A 13,768-nucleotide genomic window follows, 5' to 3' on the forward strand; every position below is an offset into this window, starting at 1 on the left:
AAGGGGTGTGTGTGCGTGTGTGTGTGCACTTGTGCGTGCGTGTGTGTGTGTGTGTGCGCGCGCATGCGTGTGTGTGTGTGTGTGTGTGTGTGTGTGTGCGCGCATGCGTGTGTGTTTGTATGTGTGTGTGTATGCGTGCGCGCGCACTGCTTTTACCCTGAGGGGGCAGCACAGTGTGTAGAGTGCTGATGAGTTGAGTTATGGGTCAGAGAATCTCACGAAATCAACCTTGAATCGCTGGATGCCAGGCTTCAATCACACCCGATGTTGTGATTGGCCCAGCAGTGACTCTGAAAATGGAGCATGTGTATTAGGGCATTTGGGAATCCCCTAGAGCATGCTTCTTTGCCTCCAGTTTGACTTACGATAACCGCTAAGATTGCAGCAGACTTCGGGATGTATACATGTTTATGATCGCTCTGAACAAACTTCTGCTCCCTAAACAGTGAGGACAGTCAGCAGATATAAGCACTTGCGCTCCACTCCTGTTGTTTGAGGCTTATCTTATTTTTATGAACATAAACATATGCATGCAGCTGCATCTCTGGCTAATTAACTTGCTAACACGTAACATAAGAACCAGCAGATGTTACAGCCCAGGGTGATCGTCCCTGTGTCTTTCCTCTGTCATTTTTGCCAGTGATAATTATCTGTGTTCTCGGATTGGTCACCCATGGTAGTCCTGCTGTGTCACTCTTGGTAGAGTTGTTGCTGTTTACCCATGAGTCTGTAGACCGTCTCTCTGTGTTGGCACGCTGCACGTGGCGCTCTGTCTCCCAGCGAGCCCCCCCCCCGCTGTATATGGGCCCGTTTCCTGCACGTCTGAATACTTGTTCCGTTTTAATTAGAGACGGTTCTTGTTGGTTGTTATCTTCTCGGAGACAATTAATGGGATTGAGATTGTCTTCAGAAGCTTTGAGGGGAGGCTTACTTTGTTAAATCCATGGTTGTATCAGAAGAACGCTCGCTGGCAAGCTATTTTTGAGGAACGATTGTGTTTCGGTGCGTTTGTGGTTTAGCTATGATCTCCTTCTTACTCCACCCATCAAATGGCCTCCAGCACCTGCACCCTTAATCCACGCTCACGTCAGCACATCCAACAGTCACTTCAGTCATCTGCCCACCTGATGCTACACACTGTAATTATGCTTGCTAATGCCTAATTGTTGCAGTCATGTGTGTGTGTGTGTGTGTGTGTGTGTGTGTGTGTGTGTGTGTGTGTGTGTGTGTGAGGGAGAGGGAAAGAGAGGCAGAGAAAAATTGGAATTGGACTGTCTGGCTCCATCTTGAATATTATTAAAGGAACGGTTGGAGAAGAAAGCAATGTAACTGTAACAGTGTACTGTAAAAGTGTAACTGCAACAGTGTAACAGTCACAGTGTACTGTAAAAGTGTAACAGCCAGTGTACACACACACAGTCACAGTGTAACAGCCACAGTGTACTGTAACTGTAACAGTCACAGTGTACTGTAAAAGTGTAACAGCCAGTGTACACACACACACAGTCACAGTGTAACAGCCACAGTGTACTGTAACTGTGTAACAGTCACAGTGTACTGTAACAGTCACAGCGGTTGGGTGGTGCTGGGACTGGTGGTGGCATTCATTTCTCGCTGGTTGCATTTGTGCTGGGCTCACAGACAGCGTGCGTTTCACTGTGAACACGGGCGTCTGCTTCAGCTACCCAAAGCACCTTTATTAAGTCTCAAAATTTTGTCTCTCATCCCTTCTCAATGTTCCTACCACAACAAAACAAAACCATAAGCAGTGTTGTGGGCTTCAAGATCAAAGCACTTAAACTTTTACCCAACTTCTATGGGGTCAGAGTTCACTTTCAAGGTGACTCATTGGTCAGGTGACGGTTTGCCGGAGCGGCGTGGTTTGAACGGGAACCCCGTGCGCACGCACAAGCTCGCACACGGCCAGCACTCTTGGCCTCCTGCACACTCCTGCTCCCTCAGCTACGCGCTAATCGCTACATTAAGTATCAGACGCCCGGCACTTTTAATTTCCATCTGCCAGGATCGTGGGCGGACTCCCGTCAGGCCGGATCAGGGGTTTGTGATGCGATTGTTATTTCCTTCGTACCTGTTTGTTTGTTTCTTTCTTCCTTTCTTTCTTTGACTCTTTGGTGCCGATAATCCAGCCCCTCGGTTTTCCCGCTGCATAATGTGAAGGGGCAGGGCAGAAGGGGCATGCACTCGCTGAAGCTCAAGACTGTCAGTATTATGGTGGAAAATGATGAGATTTGAGGGCAGATGTGTCGTCCCCCCCACCCCACCTCCAAAGATCATGATTGCATTTGCAATGTAAAGGCAATCTCTTGGTTTGGTCCTCATTATACACCACGAGCCCGAAGACACACACAGAGAGCGAGAGAGAGAAAGAGAGAGAGAGAGAGAGAGAGAGAGAGAGAGAGAGAGAGAGAGAGAGAGAGAGAGAGAGAGAGAGAATTAGATGTTGGCAGTCAAATGACTGTTATGACAGATAATAATAGGATCATAGTAGTGTTTATCTGATGCATGTGCTGGCCTCCATCTGCAAGTGCAAAAGGAGACATTGAGTCAGGCTACACTGATCAAATAATCTAGGACCGACTCGAGCTTAGACAGACCCGACCACTTTACGTGGAACAATATACTGGTTATGGCAGAATTGTGTCAAATGTGAGCCGGGAGACATTTTTCATTATGAAAATGGTGGCCATTAACTTGCCCAGTGGAAACAGAGGTACACAGCAGAAGTGAGTTTATCTGCAAATGCAGATATTGAGATTAGTTATTATTGCACAGTTCCAGGGAGTTACAAATGCTATTAGTCTCAATTTCAGCTGTCTCCAGTTTCACAACAGCACTTGGAAACATCTCAATCTAATTCGGAAATCAAATGGAGTGGAATATGATTGGTTTCGCTCGACTCCGGCCAAGGGAGGGAAAACTGAAAAACTGGAATAACGTCCATCTGTCGGGGTAGTTACGCGTTTCTGCGCTTCGGCCCGACGGATCGAGTTAGAGGCTCATCCTTGCCCGTCTGGGAGAGCAGGCGCACGTGTGCCATGCCCCAGTAGACTTTCCCAATTATAGGAGTTCATTTCCTGGCATCTCCAAGAGAGCGCCGTCACCCTGTTTGCCTGCTCGGCTGCAGGGAGACTTGGGAGCCCCACGTCTCCGTGTGTCCAGGGCTTTTAGCCACGCCCCACGTCCTCCTTCCAGCACCGCTGAATTTGAAGGGGCCCAGGCAGTGTGGATCCGGGGTCTCTCTCTCTCCGCAGAGAATTTCGCGTGTGCAGGAGGCTGGCTTCCTGCTGTGGATCTGTCCATGCAATTCGACGGCTCAAAGCAGGCTGTGGGAGCCGGATCGTGTGATTTGGCCGCATTCCAGCAAAGGCACCGTTCTGTTCTCGCTCAGCCGGTTTTAACCATCCTGATGTTTTGACTTTCTACCTCCTCAGCACTTACCAACGTGCACAAGTGAGTGTGCTACTTTGCGTTGCTGTCATTTCAGAATTCCTTAAATATCACCCTCTGGTACGCCGCGCCTCCTGCCGGAGAGCGCATGGATCCGGTCCTTTTGCAGTTTATCCTGGCATCCAGTTCCCTGCCATTGTGTCAACAATGCAGAGCTGGAATACCGTCCTGCGGTTCCTCTCCAGTCACTCCAGCGGACGTCGTTTTCCTACTTCCCAAGTCCTGTAACAGAGAGGGAATATTTCGGGCCCAATAGCGAAGAACAGAAACATGTCATTATTGTCAGTAACACTGCTGGTAATACTAAGATTAATACTGTCTGTAATTTACATTGACTTGCAGTGGAATTTCAGACATATAAATACATGTATATGTATCCGAATTACTGCAGTGTAGCTTAGTAAAGTTTATAAAATGTAGTGCCTGGGTGTAGTCGTCTCACTGCAAGAGCAGTGGGACCCACTATGCACTTTGCTGGACTCCTGATCCGCTGATCTGACCATAGATATCCCATTGTTCTCAGACCCCGTGCCAGACGTAGAACATTAATGGAGGTTGTTGGGTACGTTACATGAGTGCAACGTTGTATTGCAGTCATCAGGATTTAAAAGTAATATGACTTCTACTGACTAATGTAAATGTTTATTGAATGAAAAGAACTAAATGAGTACATTTTTAAAAAATGAATTAAGTTATAACATCTTCAGAGGGAAAGTGCAGGCCAGACAGTGAGCTTTGAATTGATCTGCCCACAACAGCCAATGTGGCTGTAATTACAGGAGCAGTCTGTTCCCTGACTGGAAGAGACCCTACCACACCCCCGTGTGTGGGCGCATGTGACAAACTAAACACAGCAAAATGGACTCACGTTCTCAGGTTCACCTCGAATGATGTTCGGTGAGTTTAAAAGCTGATGTGTGAACAGCACACGGATCCTTCAGTTTCCTCGTGCGAGCGGATAACCGTCATGTGAAGCTGGGCTTGTTATAGTGGCTAAGTGGAGGTTCAAATCTAATATGGTGTCAGACGTCTCAACTCCACTGCACAAGCTTTGGCTCTGCTAAATAAACTGTACAGATGACCTATACGTCTGTGCCTAAGGTAACAGCAAGGTGCTTTGCCCTATGTGTTGGTGTCACTCTAAAGTTCTCAAAACCCTGTTTTTTTTGTTTTGTTGTGTGCGTGTGTGTTATTGATCCAGTGACCTGTGTGGCGGTCCCTGCGTGTTTTCATCTACTGCACATCCCTTGTACTGCTTAAGTGCTCACGGCTCTTCCTAAGAAAAGCTTCTGGGCTTCGTTACTCTCCAGCCCCATCCGGTGGATTGGGAAACTTCCGGAACAGTGCGGGCCACAGTCCTTCTGGCCCAAAGGAGTGAATGCCCTCTAATACTTTGGCTGATAGGATTTATTTTGAAAACACCCCTTGCCCCCAAGTTAAAATATAAAATAATTTTATGATACATTTGTGAAAAATCTATTTAATATATGTGCTCGGCACGTGCATGTGTGTGTACGTGTGTGGGTGTCTGTATCTGTGTGTGTGTGTGCATGTGCGTGCGTGCGTGTGTGTGTGTGCCGTATTCTAAGCTTTCTTTCTTTTTTGAGTGGTGATGCTTATCAGTATCAGTCATGCATTTCCATTTCAAATTGAGCTTATCACTCTCCCATCAGAACCATTGATATTCCAGTAGTTTAATCTGCTCTGCTCTGTTTCTGGTGTGTGTGTGTGTGTGTGTGTGTGTGTGTGTGTGTGTGTGTGTGTGTGTGTGTGTGTGTGTGTATAGTATACTAGGCATAACCCAGAAGAATACAGGCCTCAGCTCTCGCCTTCATCCTCGTGTCTGCCTCATGCTGGTGGGGTTGTGGTTGGGGTTGTGCTCTCCTGGGCTTTTCAATTGTATATTTTGCTTTGTCTCTCCCACCGTCCTGTAGAGCAAATGCCTGTCCCATCCTTCAGTCTTTCTTGCATGAGGTAGCTGCATGCTTACTGAGTGCTTCTCTGTCCTAGGCCACACTGCCAGTGTATGTAACATCCTTACAGAGGGGTACATGTGATCTGTGATCATGTGATCTGTCCAACGGTCCTTTTCCCCTGACTCATCACTGCAACAGATGTCTTGGTGTGTCCGCTAAGACCTGTCGAGAGGTTCCGCGACCTGCGCCCGGATGAGGTCACTGACCTGTTCACCACCACCCAGAGGGTGGCCGGCGTAGTGGAGAAGCACTTCGGAGCATCCTCTCTGACCATCGCCATACAGGTGAGGCACCTACCTGATCGGCTCACGCGGGCTCCACGCTGAGCATCTGGAAAGACTTCTTTTGATCACCCAGGGAGAAACCAACCCTTGAGTAAAGGTCTAGGTAACGGATTTAAACTGTGCCACTGTTACCATGGCAACACACATGCCTCTACAGCTTTAGCAACAAATGCTAATATGACCGCATATTAAGACCAGGAGTCGCATCTGTTTCGGATTCCTGCTGTTTTTCAACAACTAAACTTGTCCTTTAGACTTATATGTTTATTTTCTTCTATTTTCAGTCAGACGTGTAAATTGCTTCACACCCATAGAGAACTAACAGAAGATCACCACCTGCTGGAGTAATATATGTATGTGAGAGAGACAGGTAGAGAGAGAGAGTGAGAGAGAGAGCGTTTTCATCCCTTTATTTCACATAACCCTTGATATGTATGCTAATTTCAGGTGGTTATTTCCTCCCGCACTACACAGCTTGACAAAAGAAAATAATTTCACTTATCTGGCAAAAGGGAATAATCAATAGTGCTTCTCTGAGAAGCACTGAGACGAGATGGGAGATAAGATGTGTGTGTGTTCGGGCCACTGGCGCAGGTAGCTCTGCGCTTACAGCTCCCAGTAAAAAAGGGTGCCAACCTGTAGGTTTTCCCTTTTCCTGTAAAAATAAATAAATAAATAAATAAAAGCAGTGGAAAATTAAAAAGATATTGTGACTCTTTGGGGACCTACAGTATATTTCTGATGCTGCCATTACCCAAGAGTAGGTGATATGCTCCAACATGCACCGCACGAAAGTTTGATAGCAATTATGATAACATATTTGTCACGGTGTCCGTCACTCCGTGAAGAGAATCTGTTTTGTGACGCCGGAGCAGTATGTGGGTGTGTTGGAATTCTGCATGCACGCAGACATAAACGTGCGCTGACCAGCACGGTCGCTAGTCGGCTATGCCGGGGGCCGTTATGTCACGCTCGTTGTCGGAGGTGCACTTCTGAATCCCGGATGCTCTCACTTTCCTGACATTTCCAGAGCTACCTTTTGGTCCCCCCCCCCCCGTCTGTCCGGCGCAAGGACTTGAACAAGGACGGAAAAAGGAGGAGGGGAAAATGCACTCGGAATTCGTAGAGTGACACGGCGGTGCCGGCGTTCATCTGAAATTAAAATGCTGTTGAATTATTGACTGAGATATTCCCTGAACTCCCAGCTGTTCCTAATTATCCCTTTCTGTTCCCAACAGGATGGTCCTGAGGCCGGACAGACAGTAAAGGTAAGGACTTAATAATGCACTTCTTTTAAATTTATCATGAGGTCTCGCTGACACTTATCTCGTATTAAATAATAATTGTATTTCATTTGCGGGCCCCGAGCTCATGGAGCGCGTTAATAATGAATATGGGTCTGATTTAAAATGCTTTGTCTGTGTCGTTATGGGTGAAGGCTAGGTTGACCTCACACAACATGGCCGCCGGATGAACTTCAGATCCTGGTCCGTTTAGATGCCCCGATCTTGTTCGTGGTTTGGTCAAACGCCAAGCGAGAGCGTCCGTTTTAAAGGACAATTTCTGCTGTAGTAGCTTCTCTGCTACCAGACAGAGAGGCGGACATGGGTGGAGAGGGATGGAGGTTGATGGGGACATGTGTGTCACTCGAGAGCACGCCATAGTCCAGGGTCACTCAGATCAGCTCGTTCAGGGTCCCCTGGTTTCTCTTGCCCACCGATTGCCATAATTTTCTTCCTTAACGAGGGAAAGTCAGGTTGTCTTGTGTTTTGCAGACCCGAGCCTCACGCTTGGTAGCCTCGCCTGGGTTGCGCTTGGATTTTTATTTTTCTTTCCAGACATTCATCATTCCATTCCATTTTCAGTATTTGGCAGATGCTCCTGTGCAGAGCGACTTGTGTGTTTATCAGTACGACGGTACGTTTGCTACCTGGAAATCAAACCCGTGTTGCTATCACAATGCCTTAACTGCTCTCCCTAAAGACTTTTTCTCTTTTTAATGTGAATTTTTTATTGAATACCTTAATACTTTCCAATGTAATTTCCTTCTAATTAATGACCTCAAATTAATTCCCATGCATTGACAGGTGTAACCACGGTTTACGATTTCAGAGAATATTCTCCTCATTCTTCTTTTCTCGACGGTCTGCCTAACAATGCCCTCAGCGTTAGTCTGAGAATCTTCAGACACTCTGCCATCGTAGTTCAATGTGCAAACTGACCAAATGTACTGTCCCTTCCTCATTCCCCATCATTCCTTATGCTAATTTCCTTATTGAATACATTAATAGTGTTGTCCCTAATTTGGGCATACTCATTTTTTTATTGCATATGCAATGCGGCATTAATTATACATTCATAGCTGCTGCAAGTGAGGGCTACCGCTAGCCTGAAGTGTGGAGTAGTCCTGAAATGTTAATGGTGTAATTTGAGGAGAAGTTGTAAAGCTCAGGCGCTTGATGGCGGCCCGACCGTCCCGAGGATCCAGAACAGCCCCGAGGCCGCTGGTCCTGTTCTTGACGACCCGCCGCGTGAAAACGAAAGATCTCCGGCATTACCTTCAAAGAATAACCTTCCATTTCTCACTAAAAGGAACCCATCTGCTCCCTGGTATTTTGTCCGGAGCTACATTAAGTCACTTCAAATGCAATGAGGTCAAATCCGCAGTGTCCTGATCAATTACTTTCGGAGGCCCGTCCGGTTATGGTAATGATGTCCTGTTGCATCAGTGACATCCCGTTACTGCAGCGACATCCCGTTACGGCAGTGCTATTTTGTCCTGTTCCTGCAGGCCACATTTGCAGTGGCTCATGAATAACAAACACGTTCGAGTCACTATTGGCCTGTTGTTGAGGTGGGCAGGGGCGTGTTCCTCCTGAGACACGGAAGAGTGGGCAAGACTTAATGGGCTCGAGGCCGTCAGTGGGGGAGGCGGGGAGGCGGGGCTGCGTGGAACAGGAAGGCCTTCGGGATCGTCTTCAGAGCAGGCTCCAAACCGATCCACATCACAGACTCCATCACTGGCGCCGCAATGTCCATACGTTGTTACTGAGAAACGCGGAGGTGGATAATTACAGTCTCACCAACATCTCCTGCGATGAAATGAAAACTGCACTGCATGAGCCTCAGAGGTTCAGCAGATCTGGGGAAGTTGCCAGTGAAAACCAATCCCTTAAGGAGTGCCCTCGGTGTTTTCTTGTTTTTAAAAGATAATCTGGCCTCTAATTGATTTTACAAAAGATAATCTGGCCTCTAATTGATTTTACAAAAGATAATCTGGCCTCTCATATGATAATATGGCTTCTGTTTCCTATGGTTAGAGCTTCAATAATATCAGACAAAAAACAAGCAGAAAATGCTGCTCTCTAATGAAGTACAGCTAATTATGGAAAGCATTTTTAAGGAAAAAGAATTTCATGACTTGCATGCAAGCATGAATTCTTATATTACATAAGTATTAGACATACTCAAAACTCCTCAAGAACCCAGTCGACTCCTCAAGACCCCAGTCGACTCCTCAAGAGCCCAGTCAACTCCTCAAGAACCCAGAACACTCCTCAAGAGCCCAGTCCACTCCTCAAGAACCCAGTTCACTCCTCAAGACCCCAGTCGACTCTAAATCCATAGTTTAGCAAAGAAAAAAACTTACAAAGGGGAGAGATGTCAGTGTAAATATTCACCATTCCTTAATGGACGGGTTTGTGTGCTCTCGGTTTTCTTCGCTGTTTGTTTTCTCTTCTTTTTTGGGGGGCTGTTGTTGTTAATGTTTCTCTCACTCTCCCTTCCTCTCATCTCCCTCTATTCATTCACTTCGCAATGCATGCTGGGAGCATCAGTCCTCCCCAGCAGAGAGAAACAGCCCCGCGGCCGTACCGTTAGCGGCAAGGCAGCCCCTCTGTCTCTCCCCCGAGCCCCACACTGCTCGATCACGACTCCGGCTTTGCTTCTTCGCCATGAAAATTCTGCGCAGGAAGTCGAGCCATTTGGAGGGGTGGATGTGGGTGTGGGGGGTGTGGGTTGACATTTTGGGTTGGAACTGTTACAGGAAACATGGAAAGGAGTTGAGTGTCTTTAGTTGCATTCGTGGTCCAGGACCAGGAGTCAACAACCCAGCTCTCCAGACCACGGTTAAAGTAAGCAACATGAATTATTAATGGTTGCACATAGAGAGTTTTTAGAAATGTGATAGATCTGCACCCAAAACAAAACTGGTCTGTCCCCAATCAGAGCTGGACTGTCCCCAACCAGAGCTGGAGAGGAAAGTGCATCCCAAGACAGTTGGGGGAAACAGTGATACTCCTGCTGGGACCTCTTTAAATCTTTATTTTCATTGCCAATTTAACGATGGGAAAATTTTTCAGCTGCTGTGAGCTTGCGATGAGATGATATAGATTGTCAATACAAACAAGGTCAAATTGAAATAGATTTCAGATAGAATTTTACGCCCGAGTGGATGGACCGTGGCCTGTGCAAGAATGCACGTCTGTCCCCGGCTTGGCCGGCGTAATAACCCGCCAGCCTGATGCAATTCCTTATTATTTCTTTCGATCTTTCGCCTTTGTGGCCCCGCAGTGTGCCACCAGTGGCCCCCGTGCCAAGATGCGTGAAAGCCGTTAATGGAGAGGGCTCGTTCTCACAGCTCTCTAACCAAGTAGAGTAATCTCCATATTTTATAAACTCATTTGCAACACGGAGTTGCTCTAAATTAGAATCCTGCCCTGTCCTTTTATGAAAACAGATTATTTTGTGCATGTGGCACACCTGCTCTGTTACTGCTCTAGACACATTTGTCATACGCGTTATTGCAATCAGGTGTTGGAAAGGTTTTTTTTTTTTTTGTCTCTATGATTGAATAAAAAAAGCCGCATTCTATAGAAGCGAATGCATTTTTACCGACTTCCTAGCCCACAGCTACGTGAAGACTGAAGACTGATCTAAGTATTCATACGGTGAAATTGCGTTTCCTCATTCTCCGTCTGGTAGAAAACTGAGGGAGTGACTCAAGAATTTGGTCATTTGTCTTCCTTAGGAGGGTAATTTATCTTGCTTTTAGAGCATGATGGTCTGGAGTACATTAAAAAAAACAACAAAAAAAAACCACTCGTGAATATATACATCATTGCCAGTGTAACCCAGTTGGTCTGTATATAGAGTAGTGCGATCAATGACCCTGTGTTCATAATGGATCCATAACAGGTTTATCTTTATGTGTGGAGAAGGTCATTGATGCGCACGTGGTCCCTGGATAGAGGCACATTTTTCTTCCCACTATGCATTGCAGCCATGTCGCTCGCCAAGGGACTATGTTGATTGTCTTAGGAGTGGTGCTTGTCACACACCAGGCACCTAGTGAATACCCTGGTGCACTTCACTTGAGTGCACTCCAATTAACGTTATTACCCCTCCAAGTCCTGTCCGTATATGGAGAATGAAGCGTGCCGCCGACTCCCTTAGCGGAAGCGCCTCGGAGAGGATGGATTTAAGCACACAAAGGTTTAACATGGGGATCTTTAATCGAATCTTACTGATGGCTGATGGGCTTGCTGTTACTGTGGTGCCAGCCAGGGGGTGGCGACCTTTGTAAGCCCACCCGGTTGTGAGACGAGGTGTGACTAAACACACGCTCTGCCTCTCCGATCTCCTGCTCCGGCTACTTAAGATTTGGTGCTTTTTCACATCGCTCCTTTGGGTTCATTCTGCTAAAATGAAACCGATTCAAATTAAACAATTTCAAGATCCTCATGCCTTAGACCTGTGCTACGTGGACAAAAGTTTTTGCACACACCATTGGTTTCAGTCAGCCCCCACTGCTGCAGGTGTGTAAAATGAAGCACCTGGACACGCCGTTTGCCCTTACAAACATTAGTGACAAAACGGGTCATTGTGAAGAGATCACCGAGGTCACGCGTGCTACTGTCGTAGGGTGGCACCTTTGCAACAAGTTAGTTCATGAAATGTCTTCACTCCTACATATTCCACAATCAGCTGTGAGTGGTATTATTGAAAAACAGAAGTGTTTACAAACCACAGGGACTCGTAAAGTTACAGAGCGGGGAGCTAAGCGCCGAGGCCGATAGAGTGTAAAAGTGGCCGAGGTGCTGCTGATCAATACCTGTTGAGTTTAAACATCCTAAGACATTCACATCAGCACAAAAGCTGCACTGGGAGCTTCATGTCTTAGGTTTCCATGGTCGAGCAGCTGCATTCGAGCCTTACATCACCAAGCACAACGCCAGGCGTGGGATGGACTGGTGTAAAGCACACTGCTACTGGACTCTGGAGCAGTGGAAACGTGTCATGCGGAGGGATGAATCACACATCACCATCTGGCAGTGATGGATGAGTCTGGCTTTGGCAACTGCCAGGAGAACGTTACCTGCCTGACTGCATTTTGCCACCTGTAAAGTTTGGTGCATGAGAGATAATGCTGTGGGATTGTTGTCCAGGGGTTGGCTTCGGTCCCTCAGTTCAAGGGAGATCTTAATGCTTCACTGTACCAGGGCATTCTGGACAATTGCTTCCAGTTTGGTGGGAGCAGTTTGGAGAAGGAACTTTTTGGTTCCAGCATGACTGTGACCCAGTGCACAAATTGAGGTCCATTAAGGCACGGTTGGGTGAGTCTGGTGTGGGAGAACTCAACTGTCCCACACAGAGCCCTGACCTCAACCCCATCAAACACCTCTGGGATGAACTAGAACTGAGATTGTCTGACCTTACAAATGCTCTTCTGGATGAATGGACATAAATTCCCACAGACTCACTCCAAAATCTTGTAGAAAGCCTTTCCGGAGTGGAGGATGTTTTAGCTGTAAAATGGGACCAACCCCATATTAACACCTGTGGATATACAATGGGAGGTTATAAGAGCTCCTGTAGGTGTCAGGTGTGGATGTCCCAATACTTTTGTATATATAGTGTATATGACTCAGAACCAGTTCATTTCAAGTTTCAAGTTTGGTTTATTCGTCACATACATAGTCATACACAGTATAACTCGCAGTGAAATGGTGGAGAGTGCTCTGTCCAAACTGAGGAAAAGTTTAATTCCTTAAATCCAGTTTTACCGCTGTATAAAAAAGAAAGAGCACACACACACACACACACACACACACACACACACACACAAACAAACAATCAAATCTGCATTAATTATCCGCCAATTAGCCTGCTTGATTGAATTGTGCATAATATGCATGAGTGTCAGCTCCCACCAGAGGTCGTGTAAACACTAGCTCCACCGTGATCAAACCGGCCCTTTCCTGCTCCATGCCCTTTCGCGTTTCTTTCTGAGCATATGCTAGCCAGGATGAAATAAAAACGCTCCCATCAAACCATAAAGCAAGATGAATCTCTTCGTAAACTGTGCGCTGCCTTTTCTGAGCCGCGTTGCACTGCTCTGCAGATGCTGGGAAGGATTCCTCCTCCTGTAATTAGCAGATCCGGCTTCAAACCGCCACCGTCGCTTTCTGCTCCCCCGGTCTTAATAGGAGCACGGTTATGCGTGACAAAATACATTTGTCTGCCTGTCTGACTAGATATACCCTAAACAATATAAATAGCAGGTCGGCCATCTTTGCTCATTTGCCCACAGCCAAAAACTAATTAATGGGCATCTGTTTTAATTATGAACTTTGCAAACCTTTTATTTCACAAGCAGCCAGGCTGCACGCTCATGAATGTTTCGTCGTCAGGAAATCAGGACCCGAGTCTGGTAACTGTGAACAAAGTTAGTGACAAAGTTTTTTTTGTTTTGTTTTGTTTTGGTTTTTTTTGGAAGGACAACTAACTTCTTGAAAAACGGTGAGACAATGTGAATTATCAAACGGTGACATTGGCACACATCTCTAGGCTTTCAGGGGAAGTTGGACCCTTACAAAGGCAAATGCAAATTGAACGTTGGCGGATTCAAAGCGCTTGACCTTTCCCTAGCTTGAGTTTTTGCTGGGGCTCCGTCGATCCAATTAGAAACGGGGTACAACGAGCAAATCTGCATGCGATTAGTGCTCTTCTTCCAGTAAGCACGGGATGGAAGAAGCAAGT

General features: G+C 46.6%; 1 protein-coding gene across 1 annotated transcript in view; it reads left to right on the plus strand.

The window, feature by feature from the left end:
* Nucleotides 1–13,768, plus strand: part of fhit (fragile histidine triad diadenosine triphosphatase) — a 152,897-nt gene that overhangs the window by 113,753 nt on the left and 25,376 nt on the right. Inside the window, exons 5-6 of the mRNA XM_035520633.1 lie at nt 5,583–5,728; nt 6,967–6,996. Coding sequence (XP_035376526.1) covers nt 5,583–5,728; nt 6,967–6,996 — 176 coding nt within the window. The remainder of the gene's footprint in view (nt 1–5,582; nt 5,729–6,966; nt 6,997–13,768) is intronic.

This window comes from Electrophorus electricus, chromosome 20, assembly GCF_013358815.1.
Source record: "Electrophorus electricus isolate fEleEle1 chromosome 20, fEleEle1.pri, whole genome shotgun sequence".
In the NCBI taxonomy this organism is placed as follows: domain Eukaryota; kingdom Metazoa; phylum Chordata; class Actinopteri; order Gymnotiformes; family Gymnotidae; genus Electrophorus; species Electrophorus electricus.